Consider the following 22,089-nt stretch of genomic DNA (forward strand, 5'->3'; position numbering starts at 1 on the left):
ATGTCGGAGCTCCGTGGATCCTGCCTGGTGGGTGGGTCTGGGAGCTGCAGACAACTTCCCGCTCTGGATGTCACCCGAAGTGACTTGCCCAGTCACACAGACAAAATCTGATCTCAGATGTGCCAAGATGCCATCCCCTGAACAATAACTCAGCCCTGGCACTTCCAGGCAGCGTTTTCAGGTTTCAGAGAAACTCAAATATCCCCAAAATCTGAAGCACTGACTGGAGGTGGCAGGAGAAACACAAGGGAGACATCCAGAACAAAAAAATATTTTTGTGGCCCAAATTCTGTTGGTTTTATCGATGATTTTGAAGCTCTGCTTGAGCTTGAAGTGATCTTCAAAGCTCTAATTTTTCTTCAGCATCAATTTACAGAAATTATTTTTCTTCTTCTGGTGGCTTAATTCTTAAGCATGAAACTGAGACTTGGGTAATATTTTTAAATCTAATAAAGAGAATTATAAACATTGTTAAAACTTTATTTCTCTCTCTCCACCTCACCCCCACGATGGTGAAGATGCCCCTTTTCAAGAGCCAACAGCCTTTTCAGATTAGAGATCCATTTTAAGATACTGTCTGGTCTAAATTTGGGCTGATTGGGCACTGGGAACGATATGGGAAATTAGAGGCTGAGGAGCACTAATCATTTGGTGAAAATCCGGGGGTTTGGGTGAGATTCTGTGGATTTTGGCCTTGGGATCTTGGTGAAAGCATTCAGTGTTGCCTTGGCTGCTGCTCCCCATCAGCATTGGGTTCTTGTGTGTGATGTGGGGACTGACACAAAGCAGGAGCCATTCACAGGCTGCTGATCAATAGTCGGTGTTTCCTTTAAATAGGAGAAATTCAGGCTGGAATGATGTTCCTTCTGCTGCATTCTGACATGTGGTTCCACCTACTCTCACCCAAAACAATGACACTTAAAAAAATGGCACAGTAACAGATGGGAGCTGCCTCCAGCCCTCAAACCAACCAAAATCCCAGGGGACTGAGCAGCACGTACAGAAGGCAGGCAGAGTGTTTGATATCATGTTTTCACATCATGTTTTCACCAAAGGAAATGTTTTACTTCAGAGACGTGGCACCTCCAAATAATTTAGTCAAAGTGTTGGTTCTCACAGGCTTCCAAAACCACTGGAGAGCCCAAGTGCCAAGTGCCCAGGCCTGGCTCTGGCAGATTTAGGCACTGGCAGGGCAGATGCAGGGCAGCAGGACCACCTTCTCCATCCCTTTTCCCTCATGGATCACTGCCTGCCAGCAAATTTGCCTCTGGCATGCCAGGGCATTCTCTTTTTGGGAAAAGAAATGGCACAGAGCTTAGAGATGGGTAAAAATTAAATAACAAACACCACCCTCAATTACTTACACTGAGTTTTGGGGTTTTTTTTCCCCAGAGACTGTGATCCTTGCTGGAGCTTTTATGTGCTTTTATTTGCCTTTATTTGCTTCCACGAGGCAAAAAGTCTTTCATACTTAGTCATTTGTACATGCTGGAGATGAAAAGAGGCCGTTAGGAGAGAGTAGCAGCATTATTATTGAAGGTTAAGGGATTGCACTGGCACGCAAAGAAACTCTGCTCTAAATTCTGCTCCAGCCTCCTGCTTGGGCAAATGACTTTGCCTTTCTGAGTACTTGCTGCTCCCTTTTTCTCTGCTGGCTTCCTGCACTGGTGTGTCTCCAAGGACGGGCTTTGTCAATGCCCCCAAGGCAGGAAGTCAGAACTGCCCAACTCCTGCCCAGCAGCAGCTCCCCCAGGCACAAACTCCAAAAACGCCAAAAAAATGGTGCAAAACAGCAGGAAAAAGGGGTGGGTGGGCTCCTTATCACCCTCATCTGCTCCCAGGCAACGGGATGGGAGAAGGGAAGCAAATCTTGTCCTTGGTGGTACTTGTGAGTGAGAATGTTTAATTTCTGCAGCTCAGCACAGGGCAGTCAATCCATTTTCCCATCAAATTTGGCTTTGTTTCTGTGGCCAGGATGGACCAGCAATGTTGGGCTGTTTCCTAGGTGTCAGCAGAGGGATAATGGAACCTGTTGGAGCATCAACCCCAGTGCTGACAGGCACCAGTTTTGTTCTTTTTTGAGCCTCTCTATGTTGCATTTTCTACCTGCAAACCAGTGTTGACTCTCAGGGAAAGCCTTGGGATCTGCACAACAACAATTTACATCAACTAGGGCTAAAGAATGACACCCAATCAACATCAGAAACAAGAGACCAAACCCATTTTTATGCAGCAGTAACTTGTATTATCACCCTGCTCCATTAAACCTCAGATGGATGGGAGTACAACTGGGAGTCCAAACAAATATGGGAATGCTGTTCTTGTTTTTCTAAAGCACATCCTATTTACTGTGTGGGAGCTAGAATTTAATGTGTGGTTACAGTAGATAGTGATTATTATATTTTATTATACTTACTATATTTTGTTACATTTATTTCTATTTACTTTTATTTATTATATTTAATCAGTCTAGAAGCTAAAAACAGAAATTGTGACAAAGACAACAGTGCAAACAGCAAAGGAAACACCATTCCAGAAGGTGGGAATCACCAAAGCAAGCAGGTACCCCAGAGCCATTTGGTTCTGTTGTAAATTGCTAGAAATCAATCTGAAGTTGGGCCCAAAATGTTGTGGTGTGTAAATATAAAGTAGTAGGAGCAGATGGAGCTAATGTGGGCTGAGGAGAAATACACTCAAAATAGTTTATGACCACCCCCAGCTTTGTTAGAGCTGCTGGGATTGATTAGGAACTGGTGTTGATCACTGTAAAATCTTTGTAAGGGACTGATTATCAGTTAGTTTTGATATAATTCCATGATGATGGAAAAACCTTCTCCTTCCAGCAACTATTGTCTATTTTAAACAAAAATCTTACAACAAATCTTACCTCTCACTCCATGTTTACGAGAAAATGTTGCAGATTTTGCAGTGGGCCTCATGAAGACTCCAAAGATTGTCAGGATAATTTTGCACTTGTGCTTTAAGTTTTGTATCCTGACCCTGATGTTAACAAAAAGAACAGAATCCATTGTCTTTCAGAAATAACCTTGCTATGGGCTAGGTGGCCAGCCCTTTCCATGATTTTGCATCTTGCATTTTTTTTTTGTTTCTCTTTAATTTCAGTGTGGTTTTTTTTTTTAATTTTACTATGGTTTTTTTTCCAGACTGATTACAGAATCCCTTATAATTGCACAACTACACATTTGCTAGTAAAGTCTTTAGAAATATGAAACCTTGGCTTTTTTTGAGGATTAAGTGATTAATATTTATTTAATGATCTAACCAAGATATGTCCTTGATAGCAACACTGTGTAAGAGACAAGCTCTCTCTGCAGGTTAGACCTTGGTATCTTTACATTAAGAGGTAATTTTGCACCAGGAGAGTTACAGAAAATGATAAATCTCATAATGAACTGGACTTGGGGAGTAAATACCTGTTCTTTGGGCTCTCAATGGCACAGATGCCTCCTCAGGAATCTCTGTATGCCACAGAAATTTGGACAGTTCTGGAGATGTTTTGTGATTTTTGGGTTTCATCTTTATTTCTGGAATGCTGAGTTATCTTTACACCTGAAGAGTGGAAAACAAAGCAGCTGCTTTTCCTTCCTGGGGGTGGTGGGCCTGTTTCCAAGCCACAGTTAAATATGACATCCTTGTGACTTCTTTGGATTCCTGTGCCAATTTGTGCACCCCATGAGAGGCAGATGAGTGCTATAGGAGGGCTGGCATCCTTTAAGAAGAGGCAAGAGAGGCTATTTTTAGGAAACTATTTTCTTTCTTTCACTCACATGCAGGCTCTGCTGTGTGGCTAGAGAGGAAATTTGTTTCCTTAGGGGTGGCTACAATGGGAGCAAGAAGAGCTTTCATGACGTGCCTTAGAGCCTGAAGGGAAATTGTCTGGTGGGGAGGGACCTGGGGGTGCTGGGGACAGCGGCTGGACACGAGCCCGGGTGTGCCCAGGGGTGCCCAGCTGTGCCCAGGGGTGCCCAGCTGTGCCCAGGTGGACATGAGGCCAGCGGTGGGCTGTGCCAGCCCTGGGCTGGCAGCAGGACCAGGGCAGGGATTGTCCCCTGTGCTGGCTCTGCTGAGGCACCACCCCAACCCTGGGGCAGCGCTGGCCCCTCACAGGAAGGAGCTGGAGGGGCTGGAGGGGTCCAGGGCAGGGAACGGAGCTGGGAAGGGGCTGAGGGAGCTGGGAAGGGGCTGAGCCTGGAGAAAAGGAGCTCAGGGGGGACCTGGTGGCTCTGCACAGCTCCTGACAGGAGGGGACAGCTGTGGGGGCTGTGCTCCCAGGAACAGGGACAGGAGGACAAAAAATGGCCTCGAGTTGCTCCAGGGCAGATTTAGATTGGAAGGATTTAGATTGAGGATTTGGGAATATTTCTTAAACAAAGAAGTTGTCCTGCACTGGAAGAGGCTGCCCAGAAAAGTGTCTGAGTGACCTGAAGGGATTTAACAGATTTGTCCCTTGGGGACAGAGGTGTACGGTGGGCTAGGCAGTGCTGGGTTGGTCAGGGGTGGACGTGAGGATCTCACAGAGCTTTTCCAACCTGAATGAGTCCATGACAGTTCTGTCACCTCCCAACACATTCCTGTATTTCCCCCTCATTGTGCCAAGCACTGTGTGGGGAAAGGAGGGACAGAGGGAAATCCATTGGCCTCTTCTGCTGCCAGTTTCCAGTTTTGTCTCACCTGGTGTTTGACCCCAGCTCTGGTCCTCCACTCCAGTGGCTCCTTTCTTGGAAAAGTTGGTGCTCAAAACACCAAATTTCCTCTGGCCTGAGGGTCTCCACAGCAGGAACTGCCTCAGGAATTGTCCCTCAGTGCTGGCCGTGGCAGCCCCACAGCTGGATCAGCCCCAAAGCTGGATCAGCCCCAAAGCTGGATCAGCCCCACATCTGGAGCAGCCCCACAGCTGGATTTGCCCCACATCTGGATCAGCCCCACAGCTGGAGCGGCCCCACAGCTGGAGCGGTCCCACAGCTGGAGCAGCCCCACAGCTGGATCGGCCCCACAGCTGGAGCGGTCCCACAGCTGGATCGGCCCCACAGCTGGATCAGCCCCACAGCTGGAGCAGCCCCACAGCTGGATTGGCCCCACAGCTGGAGCGGTCCCACAGCTGGAGCAGCCCCACAGCTGGATCGGCCCCACAGCTGGATCAGCCCCACAGCTGGAGCAGCCCCTGCTGGGGCAGACGGAGCCTCAGCTGCTGCCACGCGCCCCCGCACTGGTTCCCCCTCCCCTTCCTCCCTGACCTCCAAACTGGCCCCTTCCTCCAGTCTGGGCTCACTTTGGCTCCTCTGGCTGCTGCTGGAGATGTTTTTGCAGGGTTTGGAGGCCAGGCTGGGCAGGAATTAGAGCCCATCAGCCTGGGGGGATGGGACCTGACTGGGCACCTGCCCAGTGGGAGCTCAGCCACAAAGATCAGAGAAGGTGGCAATGTCTGAAACCTGACCATGGGCTCCCCTCTGCCAGGCTCCAAACCAGGCTTTTCCCCTCTTTTTCCTTCTTGGGCTGTTCTTTGGAGCACCAGATTGCACCAAGGAACTGGACTCAGAGGGGAGTGTGTTCTCCACATCCATGCAAAACTTGTTTTAAATAAAAATATTTGCTGGATAGAGCTTGGTTCTGCCATCCTGCTTGGACTATGTGTGGACTTGCATGTTCACATAAAATAAATGAAACAGTGAATTAATCTGGAACTTAAGCTTGCAGAAGCAGCAGGCAGTAGAACAGGTTATAATTAATATTGGAATGGCAAAAGTTGTTCCAATACCTCATTTCTGACCTGTGACATCTGCCTCAAATTGGAGCCTTTCCTGCTTTTAGTGTGTCCTGCGTGGAAAAGGCAAAGATGCCTTGGCACTGCTGGGAGTTTAATCACTAGAGAATTAATTGAGAAGAGCTTTCTCTGCTGCTCAAACCATGGTGGTGCCTTCTCCTGATGAATGTTTGGCCACCAATCACCAGCATTTCTGCCTGTGGCACTGAGCCCTCCCTCGAGCCTAGCCCTGCCCTGCCCTGGTAGCTCCTTTCTGCAGGGCATGGGGCGCAGACATGCACAGGGATCCGGTTCTGAGGTTCTGATGCCTCTTCTATGATCACAGCTGGATTAAAAAGCTGTTCCAGAAAAGAGAAGGTTTTCCCAGGCTTAACTCTTCAGTTCTGGTTAATTCACAAATTTGTACTCTATGGGGTGAGGTGATGTTTTACAGGTGACTTTGAAACCAGTGAGCTGGGATTTCCAGAAGTGGGCTCTGGATCTCTGCTCTTCAGGAGTTTCAGGCATCCAAAATGGACAATTCTGCTTTTCTCAATGCTAACAATTATATGGACATGTTAAAAATCAGTTTCCACATCCTACCTTCGACACCACTGTCTGCAGAGTGAATCTGATGCATTTCCCTCTACTGCCCCACTTCCTGGCCTGATCCTGAGCAGAAATGTTTGCACAGCTGGCCGTGCACAAATAGAGACCCTCCCTGCCTTTTGCTGCCACAAGCAAGAAAACTTGTGAAAGATGACAGCAATATTGCTGTTCACTTTCATGAGCTCAACTCCTCCAATCCCCTTTTGTGCGGTCCAGGAGACAGAAAAATGCTTTTGTGCAGTGGCCCTGCCTTTGTTGCAGTTTCCTGGGTAGAGCCCATGCCCTGGGCTGCTATGTGAGCTTGGCTCTCCCAGGCCATTCCTCCCCAGCGTGCTGCTGCTGCAGGACAACCAGCTGGGATCCAGCCCTGCTTGCAGCCCCTGGCCCAGCAGCCCTAGTAACTGAAGTCAAGGAAGCTCTTTTGTGCCCTGAGGAATGTGCTGGGAAGCTGCTGTGCCCTTCCTAGCACGCTCAGGCTTGGCCTGAAGGGATGGGGGAGCAAAGAGAGAGCTGTTTAATGGATTTCTCCATCTCCTCCCCACAAAGCCAGCAAGTGCTGTACCTGCTCTGCTGCCTGACAGCTGCAATTTGTATTTCCTCCTGCCCGGGCCAGCCCATGGAGCTTACATAAGTGTCTTTCTGTCCCATTCCATGTCAGAGCAATTTGAAATTTAAATCCCAGTGCTATGGGATAGTGCCTAATCTGATTAGAGAGCGTGTACCCAGGATCTTTGCTGCTGCACTGCCAGTTCTTCTAGGTTTTTGTCAGTCATAAAGCACTGCGGTGTATGGAGAGTGTGAATTGGAGGTTAGACTCCACTTTTGCTGTTGTCATTTATTATCATTATTTCTTAGGTTTGGGAAAAGTTACTTTTCCTAGTTTGGAAAAACCCCTACTTTCAAACTGTGGAATTGAAGTATTTGATCATGGGCTGATGCTGATGTGCTGTATGACCATAAATGCACAAATGCCCATGCACAATGCCAATGCCAGTAAAAAATGGAATGATAGCACCAGCAGTGGTAGGGCAGCACAGAAGCAAACTGGTCAATCCCCACCTGCATCCTCTCAAAAGGAGCCTCTGGGTTTGCTGTTGACAACGTTTGGGATGCTTGTGGTGTGTGAAGTGGTTGTGGTGTGTCATAAAGTGCAGCACATCCCCAGGTGATTGTTTGAACCACTGTTTTCAATACCTTTTCATATAAAAATCTTTAGGCTGCCTGCCAGCCACCCCTCACTCTTGGCGCAAATGTGCTGGGCTGTCTTGGGAAGTCTCAGCACTACAGAGGTGCTGAAACAGGTCTGGGCTCCTTCCTCCAGGAGGCTTCTTGCTTTATTCCTGAAGATTTCTGAACTAACCCTCTGGTTTGTCTTTGTCACGGAGTCTTGCACTGGACTGAGTTTCTCTGTGCATTCAGCAGAGGCTTTAGTGCCCAGCAGAGCTCTGCAGAGCCTGGGAGGGCTGGAGCAGCAGGACAGGCTCCATGCCCAGCACTCACCTGCAGGACCTGTTTGGAGATCTGAGGGGCTCAGTCTCTGTCCCTCTCAATCCCTGTTCCTCCATCCCTGCTCCTCTCAATCCCTGTTTCTCTATCCCTGTTCCTGCAATCCCTGTCCCTCTTTATTCCTATTCCTGGAATTCCTGCTCCTCTCAATCTGTGTTCCTCCAAATCCTGTTCCTCCAAATCCCGTTCCTCTCAGTCCCTGTTCCTGCAATCCCTGTTCCTCCAATCCCTGTTCCTGAAATCCCTGTTCCTGCAATCCCTGCTCCTCTCAATCCCTATTCCTGCAATCCCAGTCCCTCTCAATCCCTGTTCCTGCAATCCCTGCTCCTCCTGGCTTGGTTGCTCTGTTCTGACTCAGGCCAGGTCCCTGGGAGCAGGAATTTCTCCCTCATGATGAACCAGACAAGAGATGTACATACATGTAGATCTCTCCATGCAGTGTTGGGTTATTGAAGGAGGATTTTATGTTGGTTTGGGGATTTTTCCACTCATCCTCCACACACTCAGCCTCTTCCAATACTTGGAAACTCTGTGATGACAAAGCTCAACCCAAACACAAATTGCAGCAACAGCAAATCTAATCGAGTGCAGGACTGTTTGTGAAGTCCCAGGACACCCTGGTGGGTTTTTCATCCTGTGTTGGCTAAGAGCCACGTTCAGTTCTGGCTGTTGAGCAGCAGATGGAGCTGCCAAACTGCACATCTGGGGCTGCACCCTGCAGCTGGCTGCAGCCACCCACGCATGGCCCTGCAGCTGGGCAGGCCCCAGTCCCGGGGTGCTCTCCCTTTGGCCAGGATGATCCCTATTTCCTCTGAAATGCATTTCCTGCAATGCTGAGCCCAGCTGGGAGCGGTGGGGTTTGGTACAGGAGGCTGCACAGGTGTGGGATGTGGAAAAATGGGTTTTAAAAAGGGAGATATCTGCACACAGGACTTGTGAGGATGCAGGCAGAGATGGATTTTCCCTCTCTGAGTCCCACCCTCAAGTGGGACAGGAAGGAAAGAAGGTTACAAACACCAACCTTGTTCTCTCCTCACCCCAACCACAGCTGATTTTCTACAGCTTCCAACCAAAAACTTCCTTTTAATAGTTGCACGTTGCTTTATAATCATGCAGTGACCAGAAAAGACAATTCAAAGAAAAACACAGCCTTTACATATTTTTTTCATGGTTTTTTTTTTTTTTACGTTTTTTTTTTTACCATAACTTTCGGTTAGAAGTGAATGGCTAATAAACTCAACCCTCCTTTCCAAAAATCTGTAAATGCAATTATTGTTGATCTCTGCCTGACCTCGTGCCCAGTGTTGCCAACACAAGGTGCAGCTTCTTCATCCTGGCCAGGGTTTCATGTGCTGCAGCCCCTGCTTTGAGCACTGGGCTGACAATAAGGAGTTATCAAGAGAAAACAGACAATAACTTGATTGTGGATGGGTCACAAAAGACACAAAAAGCATCATTTCAAAGTTTTTTTTCCAGCTGAAGCAGAGCTGTGGAAGTTTGCAGGAGCCACAAGCACTTCAAAGTTGCTTAAAATACCCCAGGTCATTTTTCATAATCCATATTTTCTTCCTTGATTATTGTTTTATTTAGATTTGGAAAGTGTGCCTAGCAACAGCAATGCTGTTTTAAAAGGTCCACCAATGGCTGGAAACAGAAATGAGCAGTGACCATTGCAGGCTGTCATCTCACTGTGCTGATAATTTCAGCTTTGTGAAACATTTGTCTTACATTAACAGCTAATTATAGCCACATGTAAAACTTGACATCCTTACCCAGGATTAAGTCCTGTTGCTTGATCTGGTTTATTATTTAATTCCTTTGGGAGCATTTCAGAACTTTCTAAATTCACTATGAGTCCACTATTAATGGTGGCAAGTGCTGTTTCTTAATTTACTTTTTTTGTCTTTCTGTAGATTCTTAAGAGATCTGTAGGGACAAAATATAATCAGAGAGATTGTTTTGGCTAATAGCCAATATTCTAAATTTAGAATTAATCCACTATTAAAGGTGGTATTTCTTGAATTCTTTTTTGTGTAGACTCATAAGAGATCTATAGGGAAACTTGATAATAAGTGGTCTTGGAGATTGTTTTGGATTAATACTGAACTTTCTAAATTCACTAGTAACCCATTATTAAAAATGGCAACTGCTATTAGTTGAAATTGTTTTTAAATTCTTTCTGCAGATTTGTAAGATATCTATAGGAAAAATTGTAGTAAATGGGTTTTGGAGATTGTTTTGGTTAATAGTGAGCATTCTAAATTCAGTATTAATCCACTATTAAAGATGGCAACTCCTATTGAAATTGTTATTACATTTTTTCTGTAGACCTGTAAGTGATCTATAGGGACAAAATTTAATCAGTTCACCTTGGAAATTGTTTTGGATTAATAGTGAACTTTTAAAATTTACTGTTTAATTTACCATTAAAGGTGGCAAATGATACTTCTTAATTTTTTTAAAATTCTTTCTGTAGACCCATAAGAAATTCACAGGGACAAATATAAGAAGTGGGTCTTGGAGATTGTTTTGGATTAATAGTAAGTACTCTAAATTCAGTATTAATCAACTATAAAATCTGGCAACTGCTATTTCTAGATTTTTTTTAAAAAATTCTTTTCTCTGTAGACTCATAGGAGATCTATCGAAAAAATATAATAAATGGGTCTTGGAGATTGTTTGGGTTAATAGTGAGCACTCAGCTGCTATTCCTTGATTACTTTTTTTAATTCTTTCTGTAGACTCATAGGAGATCTATAGGAAAAATTATAATCAGTAGGTCTTGGAGATTGTTTTGGATTAACAGTGAATGTTCTAAATACACTATTAATCCACTATTAAGGGTGGCAACTGCTGTTTATTTATTTTTTAATTCTTTCTGTAAACTCATACGAGATTTGTAGGGACAAAGTGTAATAAGTGGATCTTGGAGACTGTTTTGTATTAATAGTGAACTCTAAATCCACTATTAATGGTGGCAACTGCTACGCCTTGTTATTTTTTTTTTAATTCTTTCTGTAGACATGTAAGAGCTCTATAGGGATGAAATATAATCAGTGGGTCTCAGTGATTGTTTTGGATTAGTTGTGAACGTTCTAAATTCTGTATTAACCTGCTGTTAAAGGTGGCAACTGCTATTTCTAAGAGGGTTTCTTTAATTCTTTTTTCTATAGACTTGTAAGTAATCTATAGGGACAAAATATAATAAATGGGTCTCAGAAATCATTTTGGATGAATTGTGAATGTTCTAAATTCACTATTAATCCACTATTAAAGGTGGCAACTACTATTCCTTGGGGTTTGGGTTTTGTAATTCTTTTTTCTGTAGACTCATAGAAGATCTATAGGGACAAAATACAATCCATGGGTCTTGGAGATTGTTTTGGATTAACAGTGAACTTTTAAAATTTACTGTTAACCTGCTATTAAAGGTGGAGACTGTTATTCCTTGTGTTTTTTTTTTTAATTATTTTTTTCTGTAGAGTCATAAGAGATCTATAGGAAAGAATATAATAAATGGGTCTTGGAGATTGTTTTCAATTAATTGTGAAGATTCTAAACTCAGTATTAACCCACTATTAAAGGTGGCGACTGCTATTCCTTGGTTTGTTTTTTTGGGTTTTTTTATATTAGTTTTTTCTGTAGAATCATAAGAGATCTATAGGAAAGAATATAATAAATGGGTCTTGGAGATTGTTCTGGATTAGTCGTGAAGATTCTAAACTCAGTATTAGCCCACTACTAAAGATGGCAACTTCTATTCCTTGTTGGTTTTTTTTCTTTAATTCATTTTTTCTGCGGACTAATAAGAGATCTACAGGAAAGAATATAATAAATGGTTCATGGAGATTGTTTTGGATTAGTCATGAAGATTCTAAACTCAGTATTAACCCACTATTAAAGGTGGGTTAAAATTTTTTAAATTTACTGTTAATCCACTATTAAAGGTGGTGACTGCTATTCCTTGCAGGTTTTTTTTTAATTCTTTTTTCTGTAGACTTACAGGAGAGCTATAGGAAAGAATATAATAAATGGGTCTTGGAGATTGTTTTGGATTAGTCATGAAGATTCTAAACTCAGAATTAACCCAGTATTAAAGGTGGTGACTGCTATTCCTTGCAGTCACAGCTATTCCTTGTAGGTTTTTTTTCAATTCTTTTTTCTGTAGACTCATAGGAGATCTATGGGAAAGAATATAATAAATGGGTCTTGGAGATTGTTTAAGATTGTAAACTCAGTATTAACCCACTATTAAATGTGGCGACTGCTATTCCTTGGTTTGTTTTTTTTGTTTTTTTGGGGTTTTTTTATATTAGTTTTTTCTGTAGAATCATAAGAGATCTATAGGAAAGAATATAATAAATGGGTCTTGGAGATTGCTTAAGATTGTAAACTCAGTATTAACCCACTATTAAATGTGGCGACTGCTATTCCTTGCAGTTTTTTTCATTCTTTTTTCTGTAGACTCAGAGGCGATCCACAGGGAAAAGTTACAACCAGTGGCTCTTAGGGCTTGCTTTGTAGGGCTTGTCCCCTCCTCCCTGCCGAGTCCAGAGCAGCCCCTGGAGCAGAGCCCACGGGGCGGTGGCTGGCTGGCTGAGTGTCCCGTGTCGCGCAGGTGGCTCCGGAGCGCGCTGAGGCCCCGCGTCCCGGCTCGGCGGGCCGGCCCCGCGCACGCCGTCGCTCCCGGGTGGGTCGCCACGAGCCGCAAAGCTGCTGTCCACGTGGACCGGTGCTGACATCTCCCGCCCGGCCGCCGCCAGAGCCTCGCCAGCCAAGCCCAGAGACATGGCCACCAACGGCACCAAAGTGGCGGACGGACAGATCTCCACCGAGGTCGACGCCTCCATCACCAACGACAAGCCCAAAACCTTGGTAGTAAAAGTGCAGAAGAAGAAGACGGACCTTCCAGACCGAGACACTTGGAAAGGGAAATTTGACTTTCTTATGTCCTGTGTAGGTTATGCCATTGGCTTAGGGAATGTGTGGAGATTTCCGTACCTGTGCGGCAAGAACGGTGGAGGTACGTTGGCCGTGTCTGAGTGGTAGGAGACATCATCAAATTACCAACAAATCAAAACCTGGTTTGGAGAGATTTTTCATACAAATAGTTGTTTCGATTGGGGGTTTTTTGTTAGTTTTTTGGGCGGTGGCAGGATATTTTCAAGGGTTTTTTGGTTGGATTTTTTTTTTTGGTTGGCTGGTTGGTTTGGTTTGGTTTATTGGGCAGGGCTGGGGGTGGGGGTTTTTTTGGCTTTTTGTTTGTTTGCTGTGGTGTTTTTGGTGATTTTTTTGAGTTTTTTGTTTTCTTTTTCGTCTTTTGGTTATGTTATTGTTTTTTTGGCTTGGGGTTTTGGTTTTTTATTTGATTGCTGTGGGGTCTCTTGGGGTTTTTTGGTTTTTGTTCTGTTTTGGAATTTTTGGGTTTTGTTGTTGTTTTGGTTTGGCTTTTTCATTTTATTGTTTGTTTTTTGTTTGCTGTGGAGGTTTGGGGGGGTTTTTTGGGAGGTTTTGGTTTGGGTTTTTGAGCTTTTGTTGTTGCTTTGGTTCGGTTTTTGTTTTGTTTTAAGGTTTTGGGGGTTTTTTTTGTTGTTTTTGTCTCATTTTTGGTTTTTTTAGTTTTTTGGTTGTTTGCTGTTGTTTTTGGGTTGCTGGGGTTCTTTTATTGTTGGGTTTTTTGAGGTTTTGTTTGTTTGTTTGCTTGGTTTTTGTTTTGGGTTTTTGGGATTTTGTTGTCTTGGCTTGTTTTTTGGGGTTTTATTGCTTTCCACTTTTCCAGGAGGTTCAGAGCCATTTTGGAGTGTGGAGCCCTGCTTTGAGCTCTGCCCTGAAGTTTATTTTAACTCCTAGCTGCCAGTGACACTTAAAAGACCATAAACTATCAGAGCAGAACTCAAGCACGTTGCCCTCCACCCAACCCTGCAGATCCCTTTCTTCTGGGCTGAGTTTTGAGAGGATTTCATGGGGTTTGTAGCTGACTCTGAGCTCCCCATAAAAGGCTGGAAAGCAGCCAGGGCTGGTTAAAGCCTTTGTACTCTGCGAGAGGTGAAGGCAGCAAAGCCCACAGGCTTCTGGATTTCAGATTTTTACTTCAACAGAAAACATTGAAACGGTGGGGAGTTCTGTTTTTTCCATTATTTGGAGTTGCTGGTTCAGAAGTGCACGTGTGATTTCCACTAGCATTTTTGAAAAGTTACATCTGAGGGAAAAAAACCCTGTGGATTTCTTTTCATACATAACAGGGATGGAAACTGGAAATTCGCTTGTGTTTTTCTCCACTGTAACAGGCTTTTTAAAAAATTCTTTTTAGGTGCATTCCTGATTCCCTATTTCCTTACTTTAATTTTTGCTGGAGTGCCCCTGTTCCTTTTGGAGTGCTCCCTGGGTCAGTATACATCTATAGGAGGCCTTGGAGTGTGGAAGCTTGCTCCAATGTTCAAAGGTATGGCATTGATTCCAATCCTCTCTCATTTGTTTCCAAATTGCAGAAGGTTCACAATGTGCCAGGACAAAGATGTTTCTTAGAGCCTTTCATTTATATTTAAACCATGATTTTCCTAGAGAAGACACTGATTTTCTGAGGTGTAATTGATGATTTTGAAACATGCTGGGCTATATTTTTTATTCTCCATTAAAAATAGCAAGATTCAGGAATTAGGATTGCAGCATATTTATTTTTGAACTTGAAAAACTCCTGGGGTTTTCTGTAAAAATGCGTAAAAATTGTTAAAAATAGCATATCCACCAGTAGTTGTCTGAGCAGGTTAGGATGTATTCACAGCAATTTGGTAAACTTTGGTAAATTTTTCTGAGCTAACAGAGATTGGCATCATCTGGTTTTTTAACTGAAATTCAAAAGCCAGAAACTTTTGGCAATTTCATGCTGAATTCCTTACGAAAAACTCACTCCAGACTATGAGTTTGAGGTTTGATTGCCAGAACCTCAGGGTTTTAATCTCAATTCTGCACAGACCCACAAACCTCTCAAACAATGATTTTCTCCCTTCTAGTCCCAAATCCTTTGACACTTCTGAGCTCTTGAGCTGAGTTCTGGCCCAGCAGAGCTGCACGTGGTGCTATAAATTACCTCGCACAGTAGGAATGACAATTAGCACAGGGTGAGCTGCAAGTTTGTTGAGATTGGATTTTGCTCTGGGAGATTTAGCATTGGGAAAACACAGAGAGATGGAATTGTCTGTCACAGAGGAGTGGTTTTGCTTGAGTTGCTGCTGTTGGTAGGGGTTGGATCAACCTTGCTTTGCATTATCCTGATCTTTGTGAGCACTTCCTCCTGCTCAGGGTCATGGAGCAGCTGTCCTGAATAGCTCAGAACACCCCTGGAGTGTCCATGTGGAGAGAAGACACCCTCATGGTGGAATCCTGGCATGTCTTTAGTCTGATGTGCCAACTGCACTGAGCACCAGGCACTCTGATGTGTCCTGAGTGCCTTGGAACACATTCTCAGTGTGTGTGCATCTGCCACGAGCTCCCGTGGGGCTGCTGTTCCAGAGAATGAGCTGATTGAGCTCCTTTTCCCGGCAGTAAAGCATGCCAGGGAACTCACAGCAGCACCACAGAGAGCTGAATGCTGGCAGGGAGTGCATGGATGGCTGAGCCATCACCCAAATGATGACCTTTGTGTAATGGCACTTCTGAAATTCTCACTCCTACAACATTTCCCGAGTGGTAGCTGCTCCTTGTGATGAGTTTGTCCCAAACTGCAGCTCTCCAATTGGAAGTTCCCTTGGTTTATTTTCTCCTTGTTTTCCTTACAGGTGTGGGACTGGCTGCTGCAGTCCTGTCCTTTTGGCTGAATATTTACTACATTGTGATTATTTCATGGGCCATATACTACCTGTATAATTCCTTTACCACTGTAAGTGTGTCTCAGAGGGGATGGGGAATTGTTTCTTGGATGTAAAGCCAAGTAAAATATGGATACATCACTAATCTGCTTCAGTGTAACTGCGTGAGGTTAGCACAGCATGCACAGAAATCTGTAGGATAATCCATTGTTACTGAAAAAAAAAAGCCATTTTGTAAAAAATCCCTTTTAATTTTTTTTCTCCACAAGAAATTTAGACCAGAAAACTGATCTTATTGGTCAGTCACTCCCCCAAGAAAAATTCTAGTGTACAACTAATTATTTTGTTTCTTCAGTAGCAGCCACACAAATATGTGTTCTTTGGGAACTCATGAGTATCACTGCAATGTGGCTTAATGATGGAGGGGTTTATTAAAGTAACCTCCATGGAATGGAAGGTCTGTGATTTGATTAGCTCCGAACTTCCATTCATTGTTGTTATTTTTGCTTTGTTTTCTTTCCTGTTTACTTTATTTTTAGCTGCCTTTTTTCCCCCTCAAGGGTGATTCATCAGCTGAGTAAGTCTTGTCTGATTTGTGGGGTTTGGCCATCTGAGGAAGCATTCTTACATAAGTTGTATATAATTAATGCATCGTTGTTCAATTGTCTCTTCTATAAATTTTGCTCATGCTTGCTTGTTCTTGGCTTTAAAGAATTTTGCCTTGACCAAATTTGCATTAATTACTGTCTGGGAGTGACATGACTGTTTCTGCTTTGTTGTCCTAAGAATTGTTATTAATGAGAAAGGTCAGACAGAGTCTGGAAGTGTTTCTTGTGGCCCATGTTAAATGAATATTGACTTCTAATTCCCCAGAAGCCTCTTCTCTGTGTGTATAAAACACATAGTGCCCTGATATAGCAGTTCTGTGAGAGGATTGTCCAACAATTGCTATCAGAAAGATCCAGAAATTGCATGTAAATGAGGCTCATTCTAATGGGTACCATGAGAAACAGGTTGTGCTCCTCAGAACTTCTGAAAGATGGGAAGGACACATGCAGAACATGCACGTAGCAAATAGAAATTTTACCTTTCTCCAATTATCCCCTGACCTGAGGGGAAAATGAAACTCCTTGATCAATAACCATCCCAGTTTTATTATCTCCTGTGCAACAAGAGATACCAGGACCTCCAGGAGTTCCTTTCTGCTCTTTCAATATACTCTCGTGGTGAGTGTATTGAATCCAGAGTGTTTTGGCTGCTATGTTAAAGAAAATAGGGAATATTTCCTCACCTGCCTCCCACAACTGATAGGAACTGAAGTAACTTTCACCCTGGGGAGATCAATGTCTGCAGAGATCCAGGTGCTTTAGTTCTAGCAAAGAAAGAGATACTTGAAGTAATTCTTGCTTAAGAAGTGTTTAACTTCATGTTTTTTGGTGCTCTTCCTTCTCCAGACCCTTCCTTGGAAACACTGTGAGAATCCCTGGAACACCGACCGCTGCTTCTCCAACTACACCTTAGCAAACACCACCAACATGACAAGTGCCGTGGTGGAGTTCTGGGAGTAAGCTCAGCATTTTCCTCTCTCCTTCCTGTGCATGTCCACGGACCACCTTGTTATCCTTCCTATTTCACCTTCTGAATTCTTTGCCAAATGTTGTGTTGGCTCGTTCCAGACGCAACATGCACCAAATGACCGACGGCTTAGAAAAGCCCGGGCAAATACGATGGCCACTGGCAATCACCCTGGCAATTGCCTGGATTCTGGTGTATTTTTGTATCTGGAAGGGGGTAGGCTGGACTGGAAAGGTAAGATCAAAAAGTACTGTAAATACATTTCAATTAAAAATGCCTATTTTGCTCAAATATTCTGAAAATTCTTGAGGTAAGAGGCACTGGGAGCAATTTGGCTGCCAGAGCTCTGTGAAGTATTTAATTTGTGTTTTCTTGGATTGATACAGCCCCATGTTTTAGGAAGAGCTGGCTCCTCTGTAGCTAGGTCAGACCACAGCCTTAGATGCTTCACTTACAGGCCTCTTGGCTTGGCCAGGTATAAAATCACCTAAAAATATTCCTGCTTCTTTCTGAGGTAAATATTCCAGCTGGTTTGGATAGCCGTAGAGTGAGGGTGGAGTGGTTTGGTTCCAGCAAGAATCGTGCATTTATTGAATAGCTCTTGCTGGACCTGGATATGTAAGAAAGTGTTGGGAAGAGCTGCTTCCACCTTCCCTCATGTGAATGAGAAACATCTGAGGTCCTTTCACAGGATTTCACCCTGTGCTTCTTGGGGTCTGCCTGGCTGTGAGTGGAAATTAGGATTTACTAAGCAATTAAAATAAATTATATTAGTGACAGACCTTTCTGAATGAAAGGGCAGCAACATCTGATGTTGGCTCATGCCTTTCCCTGTTGGAAGAAATCCTAGGGAAATGAAAAGCCACAGCAGTGGGGTTTGGTGTTGGGTTAGAAGACCTCGGGTCTGGTACAGAGGACTGGGATTTCTTCATGCTGAGGGAAGGGATTGCTGGTTTTTGACAAGCGGTTATGACTGTGACCCACCTCGAGCTGCATGTTGGACAGGGCTGAGCTGAGCTCAGGGCAAACCATTTTCTTTCTCCTGTCTCCAAAGTACAAAGAGGGCAAAAAAGTAGGCAAAAAGAGGGCAAAATAGGGCCGAGTCTGACTTCAGCAAGGGTTTCTTATAGGACCTCTGAAAAGGCAAGAAAGTAGAAGCCTGTAATATAGAGGAGGAGAGAGTGGGGAAAATGAACTGCCAGATGTTTTATGAGCAGGATCCTGGTGCCATAATCCTTGTGCTTTTGGGACTTCCTTGTGTTAAATACAAAAAAAAAAAAAAAAAAAAAAGTATGAAAATATCCTAGGTGTTCTCTTTTCAAAAAAATAGGCAACAGCCCCCTGCCTTTAGAGCTGGAGTTTAGGGAATTTTGCTGTAGGCACTTCCCAAGCCTTGTCATTGAAAAATGCCTCAATTTTAAGAGCCATCCTCAGTTGCTGCTAGAGTATTTGCTGGGGAGCAAATATTTATTTGATCATTCTTCCTTGCACACTTACACTGTCTCGTTTCTTCACATCAGGTGGTATATTTCTCTGCTACTTATCCCTATGTTATGCTGCTTATCTTGTTCTTCCGTGGTGTAACACTGCCTGGAGCAAAGGAAGGCATTTTATTCTATATAACTCCCAACTTCAGTAAGCTTTCAGACTCTGAGGTAAATATTCTGTGCTGGTAAACCAAAGTTTCACTCCTCACTGTTCCCCTTTCATATGACCTGCTCCTCAAGTGCAGAAACAGATTTTTACAAAAATTGTTTCCTGCAATCAGGTTTGGCTGGATGCTGCCACACAGATTTTCTTCTCCTATGGTTTGGGTCTTGGTTCACTGATTGCCCTTGGAAGTTACAACCCTTTCCACAATAATGTTTACAGGTAAGCAGATGACTGCACATATTGCAGTGGCACTTGCCTGTCTCAGCTGGAGCTGAGTTGTGTCTCTGTGTACAGATAATTGAAATAAAGTTTAGTGTTGAATATTAACTGTTCTATTTGGCTGGGGGTGAGATGTGTAACTGCCTCTACACCAATGGGAGGAAATTCCCCAGCACGGAACAGACCCCAAACTGGGAAATCCTAAATCGTGAAATCTTAAATCATTGAAATCTTTCCATGGGACCAAAAAAAAAAACCCAAACAAACAAACAAACAAACAAAAAAAATCACAAACAAAAAACCAACAAAAAACACCAACAAACAAAACAAATAAACAAACAAACAAACCACAGAAAAACCCAAAACAACCCAAAAAAAACCCTCAAAAAGGGCGAACATTGGTTTTCCTTGCTGCTTAAAGCTCCTTCCCTTTTTTTCAGGGACTCCATCATAGTGTGTTGCATAAACTCATGCACGAGCATGTTTGCTGGCTTTGTCATCTTCTCCATTGTGGGATTCATGGCCAATGTCACAAAGAGGCCAATTGCAGATGTTGCAGCATCAGGTACCTGAAATCTTTTCCTCTAAGCTGTGCATCAGGGTTTTTTTGCTTGTAGGTTGTTCCTGCAACTGCTCAAAATCCCTCCTCAAGCTCCCCAGCTCCCTGTCCTCTCAGTCTCCCAGAAGGAAAGGCAGAAGGAAAAGTGTTGTCCCAACCCACTCCAGGCAGAGCAGGAGGAATGCTGGTCATTATGGGGTGGTTTTAGGTTGATATTTCCCAATTCAGTTGGGTTTTAATTCCTTTTCCCATTTCTTCAGGTCAAGCCCTTCAAGGCAGCTCCATTTCTCCCCTGCTCAGACCTACACCTATCTCATGTGACTCTGTATCATGAAAGACATTTTATTTAGGGCAGGGAGCTGTGGAGCTGTCCATGGGAGGATTCTGTTCTTCCTTGCAGTTTCTTGTCTGTCTTCCAGCTGAAAAAGCTTAAAGCAGCAGAGCAGATGGCTGCCCTGACCCAGCTGGTGCACCAGATACTCACTTAGCAGTTCTGGCCACAGGGAGGGATCTCATAACTCAAAGCTTGGCTGGAACTCACTGGTGGACAAAATCTGGATGACTGTATTAGCAAACACAACCCATTGAAATATCTCCTTGGTTAGAAAAGGAGAGAATTTAAGCCCTGAAAATAATCTTCAATAAATTACACATACAAAGAGATTAGGTGCAAAATGATGATGGCAGGCGCTGTTATTAAAAGCTGCTCTGGAAAGGCAGTGGTGTGTGAAATAAGCTTTTTGGATTTATGTCTTTGATACAGAAGGAGTTATATAAAGGCTACACCTGCAAACACCACAATATTTTTACATCATATTAAGTACATTTGATAACAGACCTCTGAAAGATGCCCATGACCACTAATTGCAAAGGATATTTGAAAATTTGACCCTTTAATTAAGACTTCTATTTTTCCTAGTAAGCTCAGAGGCTGGTGCCAGATTTTACTACCATGAGAGGTTGTTCTGCCATCTTTTATACAGCCTTATAAAACAAATTATATTATTAAAAGGCGTAGCTGCATTTCTATGGAAGGCAAAACAGAGTAAAATTAACATATTTATCTGAAGTTTATTTTGCTTTTAGCGCTGCTATTTGGAATGCTTTCTGAACTGCTTTCCAGTCACATCTGCTCTTGTTAGCAATTAATTGCTTCAAAATCCTCATTAGACTTTGGCAATCCAGGTGTTGATGCCACCCTTGCTCCGCTGGTTTGGGGGCTGTGACGAAGCACTTGTCACTGACAGACTTTTGATGGGAACTGAAAAATCAGATGCACTCCTTAGGTGAAGCACATGAGCTTTATTTCTGTGTTTATTGAATTTTCTAGTTTTCCCTCTGACCCTGACATTCAGCTATGCCATGAGAACAAAAAACTTCTCTTAAATAGGAATTTATATTCCCCTTCCAACTCTCTGCCCTTCATCTGCAGTTAGCAAGAAGAAAAAATAAAAAGTTTGGTTGCCCACAAATGCAGAGTTTATTAAAATGTGTATTTAGAGAGAGTGAATGGAATGAAACAACAAATGGGAATACTGGAAATGCTGGAAAGTGTCTTCTCCATTTCTGAGCTGTGTCTGTCCCTCTTCTGAATGGTGCAAAAGGAGGAGATGGCAACTGTCAAAAAGTGCATGAGGGGAGAGAGATCTGAGCAGTGCCTGAAGGTGTAACCCCAGCCAAGGACAGCATTCCTGCCTTGGATGTGCCAGGGGTCTCTCAGGGGCTGCTGAACTCATTCAGTGTTCTGGTTGGTTGGCTCTGGGGGTTTTTTTGGCTGGTTCATTTTCAAAACCAGGTTCTTGCAGTGCCCTGGTGGCCAGCGAGCGCTGACCAGCTGAAATGGTGTGGCCAGCAGGAGCAGGGAGCTCATTCTCCCCCTGCACTCAGCACTGGTGAGGCCACACCTCGTGTGCTGTGTCCAGTTCTGGGCCCTCCGTTTGGGAAGGATGTTGAGATGCTCGAGCACATCCAGAGGAGGCAAGGAGGCTGGAGAGGGGCTGGGAACACAAACTCTGTGAGGAACGACTGAGGGAGCTGGGGGTGTTCAGCCTGGAGAAAAGGAGACTCAGGGGTGAGCTTATCACTCTACAACTTCCTGAAAGGTGGCTGTGGTCAGGTGGGGTTGGTCTCTTTCTCCAGGCAGCACTGACAGAACCAGAGGACAGAGACTCAGCTATGTCAGGGAAGGTTTAGGTTGGATATTAGGAAAAAAAAATTTCATTGAAAGAATAATAAAGTACTGGAATTGTCTTCCCAGAGAGGTGGTAGAATCACCATCTCTGGATATGTTTAAAACAGACTGGACATGGCACTTGGTGCTATAGTCTGTTGAGGTGTTGGGGCATGGGCTGGACTTGATGATCTTAGAGGTCTCTTACAACTTCATCATTCTGGGATTCTGT

General features: G+C 43.9%; 1 protein-coding gene across 3 annotated transcripts in view; it reads left to right on the forward strand.

Annotated features, from left to right (window-relative positions):
* The window catches only part of SLC6A1 (solute carrier family 6 member 1), a 61,639-nt gene that overhangs the window by 28,539 nt on the left and 11,011 nt on the right, over positions 1 to 22,089 (forward strand). For 2 of the 3 annotated variants that reach the window (XM_077786053.2, XM_021530469.4), the window contains exons 2-9: positions 12,495 to 12,899; positions 14,187 to 14,318; positions 15,652 to 15,752; positions 17,136 to 17,245; positions 17,358 to 17,490; positions 18,777 to 18,911; positions 19,025 to 19,128; positions 19,569 to 19,693. In XM_077786053.2, coding sequence (XP_077642179.1) covers positions 12,665 to 12,899; positions 14,187 to 14,318; positions 15,652 to 15,752; positions 17,136 to 17,245; positions 17,358 to 17,490; positions 18,777 to 18,911; positions 19,025 to 19,128; positions 19,569 to 19,693 — 1,075 coding nt within the window. In that variant the 5' untranslated portion in view covers positions 12,495 to 12,664. The remainder of the gene's footprint in view (positions 1 to 12,494; positions 12,900 to 14,186; positions 14,319 to 15,651; positions 15,753 to 17,135; positions 17,246 to 17,357; positions 17,491 to 18,776; positions 18,912 to 19,024; positions 19,129 to 19,568; positions 19,694 to 22,089) is intronic. The other variant, XM_077786054.2, reaches the window with a different exon arrangement.

The sequence above is a fragment of the Lonchura striata genome, chromosome 12, assembly GCF_050655825.1.
Source record: "Lonchura striata isolate lonStrDom1 chromosome 12, ASM5065582v1, whole genome shotgun sequence".
Classification (NCBI taxonomy): Eukaryota; Metazoa; Chordata; class Aves; order Passeriformes; family Estrildidae; genus Lonchura; species Lonchura striata.